The 18,903-nt window shown below is 49.2% G+C and overlaps 1 protein-coding gene across 9 annotated transcripts in view; it reads left to right on the forward strand.

The window, feature by feature from the left end:
- Cadps (calcium-dependent secretion activator 1) overlaps positions 1-18,903 on the forward strand; it is a 450,894-nt gene that overhangs the window by 390,273 nt on the left and 41,718 nt on the right. For all 9 annotated transcript variants that reach the window (XM_065428684.2, XM_065428681.2, XM_065428685.2 and 6 more), the window contains one exon: positions 4,916-5,061. In XM_065428684.2, the coding sequence (XP_065284756.1) occupies positions 4,916-5,061 (146 nt within the window). The remainder of the gene's footprint in view (positions 1-4,915; positions 5,062-18,903) is intronic.

Raw genomic sequence — 18,903 nt, forward strand, 5'->3', positions numbered from 1 at the left:
GGTCGCGATTTCCCAAGCATCGATGCACGAAAGACTTCGCTTCGTGTCCGAGGATTGCGCATGCGAAGCTTGGTCGTCAAGTCCGCGTCGCCGATACGCGAAGTGCTCAGCCTCAGGATTGCGTACGCGATGTGCTTGGTCGCGATTTCCCAAGCATCGATGCACGAAAAGCTTCGCTGCGTGTCCGAGGATTGCGCACGCGAAGCTTGGTCGTCAAGTCCGCGTCGCCGATACGCGAAGTGCTCAGCCTCAGGATTGCGTACGCGATGTGCTTGGTCGCGATTTCCCAAGCATCGATGCACGAAAGACTTCGCTTCGTGTCCGAGGATGCCGCGCGCGAAGCTTGGTCGTCAAGTCCGCGTCGCCGTTACGCGAAGTGCTCAGCCTCAGGGTTGCGTACGCGATGTGCTTGGTCGCGAATTCCCAAGCACCGATGCACGAAAGGCTTCGCTTCATGTCCGAGGATTGCGCACGCGAAGCTTGGTCGTCAAGTCCGCGTCGCCGATACGCGAAGTGCTCAGCCTCAGGATTGCGTACGCGATGTGCTTGGTCGCGATTTCCCAAGCATCGATGCACGAAAGACTTCGCTTCGTGTCCGAGGATGCCGCGCGCGAAGCTTGGTCGTCAAGTCCGCGTCGCCGATACGCGAACTGCTCAGCCTCAGGATTGCGTACGCGATGTGCTTGGTCGCGATTTCCCAAGCATCGATGCACGAAAGACTTCGCTTCGTGTCCGAGGATGCCGCGCGCGAAGCTTGGTCGTCAAGTCCGCGTCGCCGATACGCGAAGTGCTCAGCCTCAGGATTGCGTACGCGATGTGCTTGGTCGCGATTTCCCAAGCATCGATGCACGAAAGACTTCGCTTCGTGTCCGAGGATGCCGCGCGCGAAGCTTGGTCGTCAAGTCCGCGTCGCCGTTACGCGAAGTGCTCAGCCTCAGGGTTGCGTACGCGATGTGCTTGGTCGCGATTTCCCAAGCATCGATGCACGAAAGACTTCGCTTCGTGTCCGAGGATTCCGCGCGCGAAGCTTGGTCGTCAAGTCCGCGTCGCCGATACGCGAACTGCTCAGCCTCAGGATAGCGTACGCGATGTGCTTGGTCGCGAATTCCCAAGCACCGATGCACGAAAAGCTTCGCTGCGTGTCCGAGGATTGCGCACGCGAAGCTTGGTCGTCAAGTCCGCGTCGCCGATACGCGAAGTGCTCAGCCTCAGGATTGCGTACGCGATGTGCTTGGTCGCGAATTCCCAAGCACCGATGCACGAAAGACTTCGCTTCGTGTCTGAGGATTCCGCGCGCGAAGCTTGGTCGTCAAGTCCGCGTCGCCGATACGCGAAGTGCTCAGCCTCAGGATTGCGTACGCGATGTTCTTGGTCGCGAATTCCCAAGCACCGATGCACGAAAAGCTTCGCTGCGTGTCCGAGGATTGCGCACGCGAAGCTTGGTCGTCAAGTCCGCGTCGCCGATACGCGAAGTGCTCAGCCTCAGGATTGCGTACGCGATGTGCTTGGTCGCGATTTCCCAAGCATCGATGCACGAAAGACTTCGCTTCGTGTCCGAGGATGCCGCGCGCGAAGCTTGGTCGTCAAGTCCGCGTCGCCGATACGCGAAGTGCTCAGCCTCAGGGTTGCGTACGCGATGTGCTTGGTCGCGAATTCCCAAGCACCGATGCACGAAAGACTTCGCTTCGTGTCTGAGGATTCCGCGCGCGAAGCTTGGTCGTCAAGTCCGCGTCGCCGATACGCGAAGTGCTCAGCCTCAGGCTTGCGTACGCGATGTTCTTGGTCGCGAATTCCCAAGCACCGATGCACGAAAAGCTTCGCTGCGTGTCCGAGGATTGCGCACGCGAAGCTCGGTCGTCAAGTCCGCGTCGCCGATACGCGAAGTGCTCAGCCTCAGGATTGCGTACGCGATGTGCTTGGTCGCGATTTCCCAAGCATCGATGCACGAAAGACTTCGCTTCGTGTCCGAGGATGCCGCGCGCGAAGCTTGGTCGTCAAGTCCGCGTCGCCGATACGCGAAGTGCTCAGCCTCAGGGTTGCGTACGCGATGTGCTTGGTCGTGATTTCCCAAGCACCGATGCACGAAAGACTTCGCTTCATGTCCGAGGATTCCGCGCGCGAAGCTTGGTCGTCAAGTCCGCGTCGCCGATACGCGAACTGCTCAGCCTCAGGATTGCGTACGCGATGTGCTTGGTCGCGAATTCCCAAGCACCGATGCACGAAAGACTTCGCTTCGTGTCTGAGGATTCCGCGCGCGAAGCTTGGTCGTCAAGTCCGCGTCGCCGATACGCGAAGTGCTCAGCCTCAGGATTGCGTACGCGATGTGCTTGGTCGCGAATTCCCAAGCACCGATGCACGAAAGACTTCGCTTCGTGTCTGAGGATTCCGCGCGCGAAGCTTGGTCGTCAAGTCCGCGTCGCCGATACGCGAACTGCTCAGCCTCAGGATTGCGTACGCGATGTGCTTGGTCGCGAATTCCCAAGCACCGATGCACGAAAAGCTTCGCTGCGTGTCCGAGGATTCCGCGCGCGAAGCTTGGTCGTCAAGTCCGCGTCGCCGATACGCGAACTGCTCAGCCTCAGGATTGCGTACGCGATGTTCTTGGTCGCGAATTTCCAAGCACCGATGCACGAAAAGCTTCGCTGCGTGTCTGAGGATTCCGCGCGCGAAGCTTGGTCGTCAAGTCCGCGTCGCCGATACGCGAAGTGCTCAGCCTCAGGATTGCGTACGCGATGTGCTTGGTCGCGAATTCCCAAGCACCGATGCACGAAAAGCTTCGCTGCGTGTCCGAGGATTCCGCGCGCGAAGCTTGGTCGTCAAGTCCGCGTCGCCGATACGCGAACTGCTCAGCCTCAGGATTGCGTACGCGATGTGCTTGGTCGCGAATTCCCAAGCACCGATGCACGAAAAGCTTCGCTGCGTGTCCGAGGATTCCGCGCGCGAAGCTTGGTCGTCAAGTCCGCGTCGCCGATACGCGAACTGCTCAGCCTCAGGATTGCGTACGCGATGTGCTTGGTCGCGAATTCCCAAGCACCGATGCACGAAAGACTTCGCTTCGTGTCTGAGGATTCCGCGCGCGAAGCTTGGTCGTCAAGTCCGCGTCGCCGATACGCGAAGTGCTCAGCCTCAGGCTTGCGTACGCGATGTTCTTGGTCGCGAATTCCCAAGCACCGATGCACGAAAGGCTTCGCAGCATGTCCCAGGATTCCGCGTGCAAAGCTTGGTCGTCAAAACCGCATCGCGGATGAGCGAAATGCTCAGCCGCCACTCTGATACACCCAGAAACGGAGGGATCGACCACTCTCCTGCATTGGCAGCGTGTCGCCTGTTCTGGCTCTCGTCGAGATCACTATGTGGCCGAGACGTCGAGGGCTCGCGAGGTGCAAGGAGCAGACGACGCCCATACGGAATGAGCTCCGCGGTGATGAAGATAATGATTTATTAAGGTGAAAGCCATAGGTGTCATCAGTCAGCCGAACATAAGCGAAAACCCGTCGACAACACGAAAGGTACAAAAAGGCTACGTACCCTCGACCTTTGGTGGGCCCTTTTGATGCAGCGCGAAACGTAACACTTATGCAAGCAGGCACATATAAAAAGACAACATGCAGCGCTACTAAAAACAATATGTGTTCTCAAAATCAGGCCGCTTATACCGTATTTCGCAGCTAACTTTAGCCAGAGTTTAAAAATATGCGAATTCCACGTAGCTGGACAGAACAAAGGTAATGTTGATCGCCGTCGTTTGGAGATACTCAGATTATTGTTTTCATTCTACCTAATTAGATAATTAGTCCTAATAAACGATAAACTTTTCACATGTTATAATTAGATGAAAAATGCCAATGAAAAAATTGTAGAGCGACATGAAAAACTGGATACGGCTTTCTTTTGCTTAATACGCGCTACGTAAAGGTGGTTTTCCGAGCGTGAAAGAAGCCCGCGTATACATGCAAAGTGCCTTCAGCGGCCAGTGCACGGCAATTTTGCGTGCATTTGCGGGCTTCTACGTGCTCGGAAAAACCCTTCTATGTAATAAGCAAGAGAAAGCCGTATCGAGAGTTCTTTATGCCGCTCTACAATTTTCTCATTGACACTTTTCATCGAATTATAATATTTCAGAAGTTGATTAATTAATTAGGCCTACTTAGGTAATTAGGCAGAATAAAAAAATAATCTCAGTATCTCCAAGCGATGGAAATCAACATTTCCTTTGTTCTGTCCAGCTACGTGGAATTTGCATATTTTTAAACTCTGGCTAAAGTTACGTAGAACACCCTGTATACCACATGCGCCATTGCAGACATAGATCACGTGCAAGCACTAAGAAACATGCACGATGAAAGTCACCCTATCGTTCGCTAGTGTGGCTTTCATCCGTGATGACATCATCATAGTGTCAACACTATGATGAAACTGAATGTTTCAGCATCTGGAATATTTTTCCTATGTGATTATGCCATTCCGAAGCTGACAAAAATTTGTGAGCGCTATGCATTGCCACAAGGTTACACGTTGCTTATAAAGTTGGGTGTGCTAATTTTTTGCCTTGTACATTCAACAAGTCTATTCTTCCTGCTCTGGTTGTACTTACAATATGGTTTCCTTCCCAAGTTCTTTGTACCCATTGTGCAAATTGCACGCATTTCAAAACCATAAAAATGCACTTGAATGGCAGTGTCTTAGAGAAAAAGCCTTCTAATCAGAAGGGGGTGGGGGGGGGGCAATGGAGATTCGGAACTTTCCTCGGTGCTGCCAAGTGATATACGTTCGTTGATGCGCGGCTGTTGTTTGCCTTGTGGTTTTGATGTCGGCATCCCTTGCTCGCACTTCATTGTTGGAAAAATTGAAAGTAAATTGAATGCACTACATTCAGTATCGTGGTTGCCAATGCTGATTGATTTTCTCTCTGCAGAAGCTGTACTCAGACTTCGAGCTCCAAGGCATAGAGGAGGAGAAACTCAACTCGAAGGTGTACCAGACCGTGTGCAGCCGGCTTCAACTGGAGGAGGCTGCTGCCTCAGTATCCGATGCCAATAGCCGTGAGAAGGATGACTCTGAGTGAGACATGTCTCTTCCTCCGCAATGCATGATACATCATTGAACAGTATTGCTTAGGTTCAAAATAACTTTCTATTTCTGTTCAAAGCTTCCTGTAATTCTGCTTTGTGCACACCTCTGCGGCAAGTACTTGCATCCACACGCTCCAGATTGTCTTTACTAACAGGAAACAAGTTCAGCTCGCAATATTACTTCTATTTACACTATTGCAGAGCCTCTGACATGTGTGATAAAATTGTAGTGCGAGCTACTACATGGCACATTTGGCCTTATAGATAGCTCTTCAGTGCATGCGTTTCACTGCGTGTATAGCCTTAGACTCAAGTTGTGCTGCATTTTTGAGTTGTTTGATTCAGTGAAAATATATTTGATGCGTTATTTGAAAACAAAGCTTTCTTTACCACCCCTCTCCCGCCAGCCCCTTTCCTTGGGGTTTGGGGTTGCTGTGGCTGTCTTGACCAGTATATAACTGGACACACGCACGCACGCGCACACACACACACGCACGCACGCGCGCGCGCACACACACACACACACACACACACACACACACACACACACACACACACACACACACACACACACCGAAAGAGAGAGGTACACCTGGTGGAAGAGGTATTTCACACATAGCAACGATAATCATCATCATCATCATCAGCCTGTTTTATATCCACTGCAGAACGAAGGCCTCTCACTGCGATCTCCAATTACCCCTGTCCTGCGCCAACCGATTCCAACTAGCGCCCGCGAATTTCCTAATTTCATCGCTCCACCTAGTCTTCTGCCGCCCCCGACTGCGTCTCCCTTCTCTTGGAACCCATTCTGTAACCCTAATGGTCCAACGGGTATTCTGATGTCAATCAGAATATCGTCTATACCCGCTTGCTCACTGATCCAAACCGCTCTCTCTCTTTCTCTTAACGTTATGCCTAGCAATCTTCGTTCCATCGCTCTTTGCGCGGTCCTTAACTTGTTCCCAAGCTTCTTTGTCAGTCTCCAAGTCTGTGCCACTTATGTCAGCACTGGTAAATGCACTGATTGTACACCTTCCTTTTCAATGATAATGTTAAGCTTCCAGTCAGGAGCTGGCAATGTCTGTCGTATGCGCTCCAACCCATTCTTATTCTTCTGTGAATTTTCTTCTCATGATTAGGGTTCACTGCGATTAGTGGACCTAGGTAAACGTACTCCTTCACAAACTCCAGAGGCTGACGGCTATCCTGAAATATTGTTCCCTTGCCCGGCTACTCATCATTATCTTTGTCGTTTGCATATTAATCTTCAACCCCACTCTTACACTTTCTCTGTTTAGGTCCTCGATCATTTGTTGTAACTCGTCTGCATTGTTGGTGAAGAGAACATTGTCACCGGCAAAGCGAACAGCAACAATATTTCAGGCTAAAGTCAAAGTATATCTTCCAAATTTTTTATGCTGTTTCTTTTACCACCGTCTCCAAGATTTCAATAAGACCATTTTCACTCTGAGGTATCTACTGCATTCAGCTTCTCTGCATGGATCATCCATGCATACATAGATCAGATGGTGTCACTGAGTCAGAGCCACCTCTGTCCGGTATAAGCCCTTCCACAAAACAGCGATATCCTAAAAGCCATGCCTATTCCACAAGTGATGAATTTCATATAGCATGCCTCTTATCACAGCCCTGTTTTCTTTCTCCTTAATTTACTTTTGGGCAGACTTTGGTAAGGTTGGTCACTGACAAACATGCAGATCATTATTACCCTTACTGAATTGATAATTGGATATACATTTTCACCAAAAAAAGGATTTGGTGATGTTTAAGAAGGTGGCGAGGTCCAAGTCGGCTTCTAAGGCGTCTGCGATAGTGTATGGCTTCGTTTCCTGTGTCGCGCTGTGTACGCTGTAATAACTGTATTAGGTGACAGAGGGCTTGGGGAAGACAATGTTAGGTGCTTAGACATATATAAATATGTTGACATATATGGCGATTTGAGGCTGTACAACTATTTTGCGCGCCCGCTATGCACGTATATATATATAAGAAAAAGACAATATATATAATACAATATAATATACAGTCTAGCCCGGTTATAACGGAGTCGGCGGGAATCGGAAATCACTTCGCTATATCCGTTATTTCGTAATATGTGGACTATGAAAAAAAATGCAAACATGGGCATACCGATTTATTGCCGCTGAACGAAGTGGTCCAGCGTCCCCTGAACACGTTTCGCGAGTGCGGACTTCAGGATTGCGGCTTCCATACCATCCAACTGTGAACCAAAGATCTGGTCGAACTCCGGACTCCCGAGGTACATCCGTAGCGTGTCAACAGCTGCGATGGCCGCTGCGGAGGTGACCGGCTCAGGGGCACAGCTAGCATCATCGCATTCGCTGTCGGAGGCGCTGTCCGCCAAGGTCTCTTCCATGACACTCCCGACAACTTCTTCAGCCGTGAAGTCCTCGGTGGCAACAAGGTCTTCGTCGGCGAAAACGAAGTCCATGTGGCTTCGACCCGTAGGCACAAGGCACAGGCCGTCGCGGCGGCAGCACCAGCGGTTGCAGCGACGTCAATCGCGGTAGCTTCGTCCCCAGCAGGCGCCGCCTCCGCGCTGCTGCTTCGGGAGAAGCCGGGAGAAGAGTTGGTTGGCGATTTTGTGGCGGAAGGACGTGCGTTTCGGAGCTCCGTGGCGACGACGAAATCATAAGTTTTTGTGCATGCTTTGAGCTTGCTTCTGTTTTTATTAGCTGTTTTTTGTATTTAAATAGTAATTGGGCGTGCGGACGCTCCTGTGTCGAGGCTTTAGCGACTTCGTTCGTGGCTAGGTGGTCTTTTTTTCTTCTTTTGTTTTGCATGGAGCGGGGGCGCAAATTTTGAATTCGTGGTAAGCGTGGTAAACGTGCCGGCTTTGTCTGGATCTGGCGGTTTCCCTCGTTGGGCCTGGGTGCTAGGCGGGACCTGTTTGATAGGCCTATGTAACTATCTCAGCTAGCTCTTCGAAGTGATTTGGCGGACGTGCTCGTTGAGCCTGAGGAAGTAGGCCTAGCGATGAAACCAAACAAAGGGAAGGCCGCGGGGGATGCGGAGCAAGTGCAGTGCGACGAGTGCCTGCGCTGGTGCTCCCTCGACGAGACCAGTTTCCAGAGCTTAGCAGACGCGGAAGAGTCTAGCTTTACGTGCAGGCTGTGCGAAAAGGTCAGGGAAGCAGTCCAAAAACTGGAAGGAAATTGGACAGCCAAGTTCGAGGAGCTGAAAGCAGACCTGAAGGAGGAGCGGGAGAGGCGGTTAGCTTTGCAGGCGAAAGTCGCCGAGTTGGTCAAGGTGGAAGCGGTGCAGGCCGCGCAATTAGTAAGAACCGTGGCCGAGCTTGGAGAAGAGAAGGAAAGGAGAGCAGAACTGCATAGGCGTCTCGATGCGCTTGAGACGCGCGCAGCGGAGAATGATGGGTCGGAACACCAAGCCGGAGGCAAAAGCACAGAAAGTAGGGTAGACCCTACATGCGAAGTCGGGGGCAGGGTGGCAGGGCAAGCGGTAGTCAGCTCGCCGCCGGTGAATCGGCGTAGTTATAGCGAAGCAGCGCAACACGCCCCGCGGGAGGCGACGCTGCAGCCACAGGAAGCCGGGAAGCAGGGAGAGGTAGGAGAGAGTGAAAGGGTGATCATCGCTGGCGACTCAAACATGGCTGGGTGCTCAAAAGCAATTGTGGAGAGGGTGAAAGGCGACAAAAGAGTGGCGGTAGGGACATTTCCAGGGCAGACACTGGGTTCTGTCATGGAGCGAGCAAAAGAAAAGCTCACGGAAAATGCCCACGTGCGCAACCTTGTCGTAGTAGCAGGTGGGCTAAATGACGTCCTGAACAGGAAAGGGCCAGGACTAGCCCAGCGCTTGGCGAAGGGGGTGGACGACTTGCGCGAGCTATCCCCTCAGGTGCAGATCGTGGTGTGCACGGTGCCGGAGGTGCCTGTGCGTGACAGTCACGTACAAAGAGCCGTAATGGCTGCCAATGAGGCAATATGGAAAATGAGTCGAGAGAAAGGCTTCGAGGTTGTCGAAGTAAACAGGGAAGTGAGAAGTTGTGGTGGTTTTAAACGAGATGGGATCCACTTCAATTACAGGCTAGCACGAGAAGTGGGCTGGCGACTTGGGGGTCGCGCTGTTGCTTTTTTAGGGGGCCCGCGGGCGCTCGGGAGGTCAGAGTAGGTAGTAATAAAGAAGGTCCCCTAGGGGAACAGCAGAAGAGCATCGCCGTCGATAAGAGGAAAAGGAGGAAAGCAAGAACAAGAGCTCGCCATGCAATAGGCTACATAAACATGCAGGGCGGCAGAAGAAAGGAAAAGTGGGCAGAGATTGAGGAGCAGTTACATAGAGAACAAATAGGGGTATATGCGGTTACAGAAACGCACCTTAGAGACTCAGAAGAGCCGCCACTTATTGAGAATTATGTATGAGAAGGGTGCAACAGAACTAAGTCGGAAAGAAAGGGAGGGGGAGTCGGAATGCTCATCCATCAGGGAGCCAAATGGAAAAGAGTAAATTCACAATGTCAAGAGCATCTTTGGTTATCAGGTACAATGAGTGGGAAAGAAACTTGGCTTGGAGTTACGTATTTGTGGACCGGAATAAATTGCACAGAGAAGAATAAAGAATTAGTAGAATGCATAAGCGCTGATATTAGGGGTTTCGGGAATGGTGCTGAGATAGTCCTATTAGGTGACATGAATGCCCACATAGAGGATTTAGACGGCTATACCGACAATAACGGGAAGTTAATGCTAGACCTTTGCGAGCAACATAACCTCGTGATTGTGAATACAGGGCCTAAGTGTGAAGGACAGATCACGTGGGAAGTGGGAAACCGGCAATCGACCATTGATTACTGTCTGATGACAGAAGGAATTCAGGATAAGTTGAGAGAAATGGTCATCGATGAGGAAGGGTTTAGCAGCATAGGGAGTGACCATAAACGCATCATTTTGAAAATGGGATATGTAGTTGGGAAAGAGAGCAACGAAAGCAAAATGGCCAGCCCAAATTTGAACGCTGAACAAATAGCAAATATAGTCACTAGAGTGGAGGAAGAAATTGGCAAGTCGCCAAGTAAGGGGTGGGAATATGGTGAGCTTCTAAGTGTAGTAACGACAGAAATACGGAAAGAGAAACAACACGTTCATTGGAAAGGAAAAAAGAAACCGAAAAGCTGGTGGAACAAGGAGATACGAGAAGCGATCGCCGAAAGACAGAAAGCATCTCGAGAGCACAGGCAGGCAAAGAAGGCGCAGTTGCCACAGGATGAAGTAACCGGTAAATGGGAAATATACCGGGAGAAAAAGTCTATGGTTCAAATACTGGTGCAAGCAAAATTAAAAGGTGAAAGTGAGAGTTGGTTGTCAGAAATACGTGAGAAAAAGAAGGCCGCACCTAGAATATTTTGGAATCACATAAAATTATTAGGCAGAAAATCAACAACAATACAACAACATATCCTAGACGAAGATGAAAACAGACTGGAAGGAGAAGCAGCAATAAATTACATCCAAAAAGTAACAGCCGAATCTTTCCAAGGCAAGGACGAGGTTGTATTTGAAGAGAAAAAGAGCATGAAAGAGACCCAAGGGGGAAAGGAGCTAGTGCTTACAAATTTAAACTGGAAGAAAGCGGAAGAGAAAATACCTAAGCGCACAGCCACAGGGCTAGACGAGGTTCCCGTTAGGCTGATAAATGAACTGGGACCAAAAAGTAAGGAAGCTCTCGTGAAAGCAGTTGAAAAAACTTTAAAAGATAGACGAATACCAGACAGTTGGCGACAAAGTAGAATGAATTTAATTTATAAAGGTAAGGGGGAGAAAGACAGAATTCACTCGTATAGACCGTTGACCATTACATCGGTAATATACAGGCTAGCAATGCAGGCAATCAAATTAAAGCTTCAAGCATGGGCAGAAAATAATGACATTTTGGGAGAGCTTCAGAATGGCTTTAGAATAGGTAGGCGTTTGGATGATAACTTGTTTGTTCTTACTCAGTGTATTGAAATATCAAAAGCAGAAAGCAGACCGTTGTATGTGGCCTTTTTGGACATTACAGGAGCATACGACAACGTAGACCGCAGCATTTTGTGGGATATTCTGGAAGGGGAAGGCTTAGGTAACGATTGTATACAGCTTTTGAGAGAGATTTACCTAGAAAATACTGTTTGCGTTGAATGGGAAGGGATGAGGAGCGCGGAGAAAGTTCATATCAACAAGGGACTGAGGCAGGGGTGCCCTTTATCCCCGCTGCTGTTTATGATGTACATGGTGAGGATGGAGAGGGCGCTAGAAGGAAGTAATATCGGGTTTAATCTCTCATACAAACAGGCAGGTACAGTAATAGAGCAGCAACTCCCAGGTTTATTTTATGCAGACGACATTGTGTTGCTCGCAAACAACCAAAGTGATTTGCAACGTCTGGCTAATATTTGTGGACAGGAAGGCAACAATTTAGGTTTGAAATTTAGTGTTAGAAAATCAGGTGTTATTGTATTCAATGAAAACAGTGAACAGACAGTGGAGATACAGGGCCAAGAAATACCTCGGGTAACAGAATATAAATACCTTGGTATATGGATAAACGAAGGCAACGGATATATGGAAACACAGGAAAAAACCATAACAGTCAAGGGGAAGAGAAATGCAGCCATAATGAAGCACAGAGCGCTATGGGGATACAATAGGTACGAGGTCCTCCGAGGTATGTGGAAAGGGGTAATGGTTCCAGGACTTACTTTTGCAAATGCGGTTGTTTGCTTTAAATCAGGGGTACAATCAGGACTCGACGGGAACCAAAGGTCAGTGGGTCGCCTCGCATTGGGCGCTCACGGGAAGACTACAAATGAAGCTGTGCAAGGGGATATGGGCTGGACTAGTTTTGAAGTGAGGGAAGCTCGCAGTAAAATTGAGTATGAAGAACGGCTGAGGAATATGGAGGAAAGTAAATGGGCTGGGAGAGTGTTCAGGTATCTGTACAGGCAAAACATTGATTCACAGTGGAGGAAAAGAACTAGGAAGCTTACCAGCAAGTATGCGGCCTGTGGGGTGGGCAACACAGCAACAAAGAAGGTCAAGCGGAAAGTCAGAGAGGCTGAATTAATCTCATGGGTGGCGGCAATGGAAAATAAACCTGCCATGAGTAACTACTTAAGGGGAAAAAACGAAATTAGGAAAGAAACCATTTATGATAACTCAAAGGGAAGCTCATTACTTTTCGAAGCGAGATCGGGATGCCTTAGAACACGCACGTATAAAGCGAGATATAAGAAGGAAGAAGAAGCATGTGCTTGCTGCGGTAAAGCTAGGGAAACGACGGAGCATATTTTATTAGAATGTGAAGACATCTATCCAGCGGTCGATTTAGGCACCACTGGCCTCCTTGAAGCCCTTGGGTTCAGCGGGAGCAGTGGAAAAGCAAACAGGTCCGCAATAGACATAAGTAAGAGGCGATTGGAGGATTGGTGGAAGAAAAGTAGGGAAACGACAAAGGACGGAGACGTACAAAAGCACAGTTCGCAATAGGGTATCAGAAAATTTGGACGTGGTAGTTCATAGTGTGTTTTTTTGTTCTCATGGGTTAACCTAGGTAGGATATTAGGCAGCATAGTAGCAAGAGCTTGGTGGCGCAAGCCACCGCCCCGTTCCAAAGGGGACGCTCATAACATCCATCCATCCAGCCGACTTTCTCGAAGCAGTGGGCGATGGTCAGGTGTTTCACATCCCTCCAGGCTCCGCTTGCGAAGAAAATCGGGAGAAATAGAGAACCGCGATTGGCCAAGTCGGCTGCTCTCCGCGGCGTCATCAAAAAAAAAAAAATCGTCTCTTTTCTTTTTTACATTTTTCCCATGCGCGGCGTGCTCTAGCCGTTCAAGGACGGCGCAACACGAGACCGGCGTGCCATGCAATGCCGTGAAGCAACCTTTCGCTCCGCGGGAGAGCAGGCGACGCCACGAAAGGACGCCGTCAGCCGAATTTTGCTCTTATTTTCGCGGACAAAATCGCCTCAATGACCCAAAAATGTGTTGATAAACAGATTATTCTTCGGTTGGTATTAAATTTCTTCGTTATATCCGCTGACGCGCCCTTATTTACTTCGTTGAAACCGGACCCAAAATGTATTGAAAATGCAAAAATGGGAATGGGAAATTGAAATCCCTTCGTTATAACCACTATTTCGCTATAAGTGGCTTCGTTATAGCCGGGCTAGACTGTATATAATAAAATGAAGGAAGGAGGTAAAATATATTTCCTCTATACGATTGTTTACAGGTGTACTAAAGAATTTGGAGGGCGGTTAAGCTTCGCCTTTAAGAATGGAACGCCATAGCATTCAAAGATTCCTTACTGGTTCTCACGCTTCCTGGCAGCTGTAGCTGCAGCTTATGTAATCGTAATATGTTCCTGGAAACGCTGGCGGCGAACGCTATGCACGAAGACGAGCTTTCTGGTTCTTTTTACGCGCAAGCGTAGCTGGCGAGCTAGTGAAATCGGCGAATGTATGTTTCAAGCCGCCAAGGAGGAAGGAGCGTGCGACAAAGTGTAGGTAGCGTTGATCGAAGACGGCATGGAAGAACGAGGCAAAGCGTCGCGGAAAGCAGGCGGAGGAGCAGTGGGTTGACCTCCTCTGGCAGTTGCTACGGGTTCTGTGGGCGCTATGAAGGTGCCGGGTTCGTCTCGTGTTGTCGAACGCCAAACGAGAAGGACGGAGCAGCAATGCAAGCGGCGGCAGGCTGATCACGAATCGACCGACCCGGACGTCGTCGCCAAGAACCGGGCACAAGCTCAAAAGCTTTCGCAAAATGAGCGGGCTTCGTGTGCCCAGGAGACTCCCGAGGAGCGTGCTGCGCGACTTGGGGCAATGCGGGTGTATCAGGCAAGGCGCCGTAGCTTAGAAACTCCTGAACAGCGTGAAGGCCGTTTGGAAGCCCAGCGCAGTGTCTTGCGCATGGTCTGGAAGCGTAGCAGCGAGCAGAATGTATCGACTACGACAGCAAATTAGTAGACTGCTATACGAAGTAAATATAGTAGTTTTATCGGCCGTACAAGCTTCCAAACATTCGCTCACTAACTAAATTAACAAGCACGGTGTCAGCGCGCGCAGGCAAATATGAACACATCACACTTGATGACCGCGGACACTTGCTGTCACTACGCTGGCGCGAGGAAGCGCGGCGGCAGCAGCTAGCGAATTCGTGCTGCCTATCGCTTCAGCGCAAACTCAGCGGTGAGAACACAGCGCTCATGCAGCCATGACCTGTCGGCGGCGTCGGTAAACCTACACTCTGCCGATCGCTGTCAAGATCACGCGCGTGCAACGGCGAAATACGCGGTTACTGGCGGAGTACAACGCTGCCTTCGCCCCTCCCTCCCCTACCCCCGGCACCATGCGCGTCACAGAAGACAGCGCACTGCCTCCCCGCTTTCCTCTTTTGCGCGCGCGAGATTGAGCTGCAATCGTCGGCTCGCCGTCGCACTCTTTCACTCGCACATACAGCATACGGCGCAGGGGCACCATGTTATCGCCCTTGGACTTTATACAGAACATCGAGGCTACGACGATGGAAGAAATGCGCCTTGAGTGTCCATACAGTTGCTATCACAATTATATAGGAATTGCACCAATACGCTCGCGCGTATTCCGTGTTCACGAAATGAAACATCAGTGTGATTCTCCCTCCCCTCTCCACAGCGAAGTCCAAATGGTCTTTTTGGCGAGTTGGTTTTGGTTGCGAAATAGTTTTTGCGCTAGAAAACGCGGATAAGATGGTGACAGACATGTGCCTTCCACTTAACTTTCTTTTTCCGCGACTTTCAGTGCAAGAACCATTGTAATTATGCACTAATGAATGGAATACTTTGCCTTGTGCTTAACATCTACGCACATTGCACGTCTACAGCATCTACGCATACTGCGGTGAGGGTTTTGCTTGGCTAACTCGGAGCATGAATGACTGGGACAAAAGCTAAGGCTCGCAAACAGACAAGACACAGCGCTGACTAGCAACTGAAGGTTTATTCCAAATGTTAGAGACCTTAAAATGCGATATGTTATATGTTATCAAAAAAGCAGGTAAAAGAAAAGAACATTTTCCTTCTTACACACGCCAAAAAATCTGCCATGTGTTAAATTGCTTCTAGAAAACCACTTGAGTATCATGAAACGCTATGGAGGCATAGCTGGCACTCCCCGCCCCCTTTTTCTTTATCTGGTAGGCTTCTACAACCTCTCTTGTCGTTTGACCTTGGTGCTTGTATAAAGCTATTTTTTCAAACTGGGGTCTGCACTTATGTGACTTGCAGTCTCATATGCATCATGAAATGCATGTGTGCTGTCCCTTTTGTGGAATTCAAATGCTCCTTCAGCCTGGTGTTGAGGCACCTGTCGGTTTCTATGCCCACATCAGAAAGGCACATAATATACTACTGATGTTGAGAAAGAAACAAATTTGTTTGCATGGTGAACAGTACAGGTGGACCGATTGCTTACAGCTGTAGTGTAGCTGTTGAATCTTTCACTATGCTTAATGGCGGGCTAATGCGCTCTTCAACAACCTCAATTTGCCTTGCCTGTTGGTCGAAGTGAAGAAATGCAAGAACCTCATTTTGGATGTCTTCACTGTGAAAACGTACAAGCAGTCAATGCTGTACCCTGTGATTGTTTCTGAACATGATTCATGGTGTTATGCTATCTCTGACTACCTCCAAAAGCATCTTGACTCATTTCAAATCGTCGAGGCTTTTGTGATTCCGAGGTCTAGTTCCCTTGTTGATCATCTTGTTAAGCAGAACCTTCAGGGCGGCACTGCTTTCAGCATCGACATAGAGAAATCCTGTGGAATCAATTACTTGATTCCACAGGAACAGTTAAAGCGTGTTCAGCAGTGCATAGTGGCTGATAATGATGAGTTTCTTTTCTGTGACACCTCTGGCACTTCTGTTCAGTCCTTTTGTCGAGCTGTTGGGTTTTTATTTGAGCTCCACGCTTGTGGCATGGGGTGGTAATGTTTTTGCCAAGAGAGTTGGAGTATGTATTGGGTCGTGGGTGGCACCAGCATTCAGCCATATTTTCTTGTCTAAGGTAGACAGGGCAGTGGAAAATAACTTGGGGGGTATCGCGCTCACGGTAATCTGGTACGCTGATGATTACTTGATTCTCGTTCAAGGAAGTGAGTGGTGTCATCAAATAGTGAACATTTTGAAACTTTCCTAGGAGCAACGAATTATGTTTCTGTGAAATGGCGAGAAAATCAAACATTCAGTTTTTCGGCCTACAGTTACACTTTGAGCCTAACCATGTTGCGGGAAGTACCAGCCCAGATCTAGAAAGTTAATTCTGGTCTTCCATTCCAGCCATGTCGAAGTTAGTCAATAACGGTATTGCTCTGCGTAGCCTAAAGAACGCTTTGTTGATGTGCCTCCACAAAGCTGGCGACAGCTGTCAGGGCAAGTAGCCCGCCTCGAGATAGCGGGGTTCCCACAGGCTGTCATATTTGCGTCAGGGGAAATATGCTCGGTCGGTAAAAGAAGCAGAGAGCAGATGAGGGAACACGTAACACTGGGGGAACCGAGAGTAAGTAGGTCGTCATCCCGTACGTCCACTGCTTCTCGCATAGGATAAAAAAGATAGCTGCTTTGCTATGGCGTGAAAGTCGTGCTCTCGGCGAAGAACAAGCTCGCTCGCGTTTGTTCGCCTCTGCGCAGGCGTAGTGAAAAATTGAGGAGCTGCACTATAGATGTAAGCAATCGGCCCAGTTGTAGCGTTAACCGCGCGAACGAATTTCTTTCCTGCTCAGCTTGAGTAATGCATTCTGTGCATTTCTCGTGTACGCATACATGCTGGCCAAACAGGCAGGTGCCTCAACACCAGGCTGAAGGAGCATTTGAATAGCACAAAGGGACGGCATACACACATCTCGTAATGCATATAAAAGACTGTAAGTCGCATGATAAGTGAACACCCCATTTTAAAAAAAATAGTCTTACAGAAGCACAAAGATGAAACGGCAAGAGAGGTTCTAGAAGCCCACGAGATAAACAAAAGGGGATGGGGTTGTGAACCATGCCTCCTCCATAGGGCTCCAGAATACTCAAGTGGCTTTTCTGAGCAGGACTCTGGCGTGAATTAGCTGGTTCATGACCTTGACGCAAACTTTTAGCAGTGCGAGGAAAACGAGACAAAGCAGGAGGAACACGAAGAGACACAGATGACCGCTGACCTCCAACTGTTTATTTTGAGCGTCCAAGCAGTATTTATACCATAACTGTAACACGAACCTAAGGAAAAGCTAGTCATACAATCTCTGCAACATTGCAATGTTATCATGACTAAAGGAAACTGCATCAGAACGGGCTATCGCGCATGTGCGCCAATATCGTTTGCCACTTCTTTCCCTGACTCTCCTTCGCTGCCTACGCAAGTACATAAGCATATGAATAATCGACCACTTGCTCATTCTTTGCTCAGCAACAAGTCGCCTCGCTCCGTTACTTCAAACATAATACATGGTGTCACAAGTGTTTGTCTCGGCAGCAGAATGGACGCCGTCAAGCCCCCGAAGCCGTTGCAGCTTTTCGGAAACTTGAGAAGAAACTGGCTGCTATTTAAACAGAAGTTGAAACTCTTGATCACAGCGACGTCGTCAGACAAGCCAAGGAAGGAAGCTGTGAAAGCGGCACTACTTCTCAGTGCCGCAGGTGACGATGCCCTGGACGTGTACAACAACTTTGTGTTTGCCGAAGGTGAGGACAAAGAAGATTATCAAACTTTGGTCAGGACGTTTGAAGAGTACTGTGTCCCCGAAGGGAATGAAGTTTATGATGAAAGGCACGTTTCCCGCCTTCGAGTGCAGGATGAGGGAGAACCATTTGAAAGCTTTTTTTCGGGATTTTGAGAAGCAAGCGAAACTCTGCAAATTTGAAGAGCTTGAACCATCCATCGTAAGGGACCAAGTGGTCTTTGGTATCAACGACAAAAAGCTCAGGCAGAGGTTACTTGGCGAGAAGGACCTTAGCTTGCAGAAAGCTGACCAAATGTGCAAAGCAGCTGAAGTTTCTGCACAGCAAAATGCATCGTGGTCGAAGGAAAGGCTACAAGTAGAGTACACGAGAGAAACTGAACGAAACAGCAAGAAAACAATATCGATGCCGTCAATGCGGAAGAATTCATGCGCCAGAAGAATGTCCGGCTCGCGGAAAGTTTTGCTACGCATGCAAGAAAAAGAACCACATCGCGGCATAGAAGACGCCAGATAAACCAAGTCGACGAAGCACAAGAGGCCGATGATAACTTCGATATCCTGAATATCAGCGTGTGCAGCATAATTGATGGTGCGGGAGCAGATTGGACAGTTCGCGGCAAGATAGACCGCCTAGAACTGCGATTTAAAGTAGACACTGGCTCGCAAGCCAACCTACTACCTCTGTCTGTGTTGAGGCGTGCCAATCGAGCAATGCAGCCAAGAAAAAGAACAGCAGTTTAACGGCATATAACTGAAGCATTATCAAGCATGTGGGAGTCTCAACAGAAGTCCTGAGCATAAACTGCCTAGAACGTCACGTTACATTTTTTTATTGTGAAGAAAGGTCGCCATGCCATCATTGGTCTGAAGGCATGTCGGGAATTTGGACTGATGAAACGGTGAATGCAGTAGGCTCAAGCGAACATTAAGGCGCTCCCCATCTGGCTTTCCGCCACCTATTTCGCGGAACCGGCTGCGTAAAGTGACTGTACAAGATGATGTATAAACTTTTTTAAAACAGGGTTGAAGTGCCTCAGACAGGCTGGCCAACGTTTCGATAGGTGGACCTATCTTCACCTATCGAAACGTTGG

Source organism: Dermacentor albipictus, chromosome 6, assembly GCF_038994185.2.
Source record: "Dermacentor albipictus isolate Rhodes 1998 colony chromosome 6, USDA_Dalb.pri_finalv2, whole genome shotgun sequence".
Lineage (NCBI taxonomy): Eukaryota > Metazoa > Arthropoda > Arachnida > Ixodida > Ixodidae > Dermacentor > Dermacentor albipictus.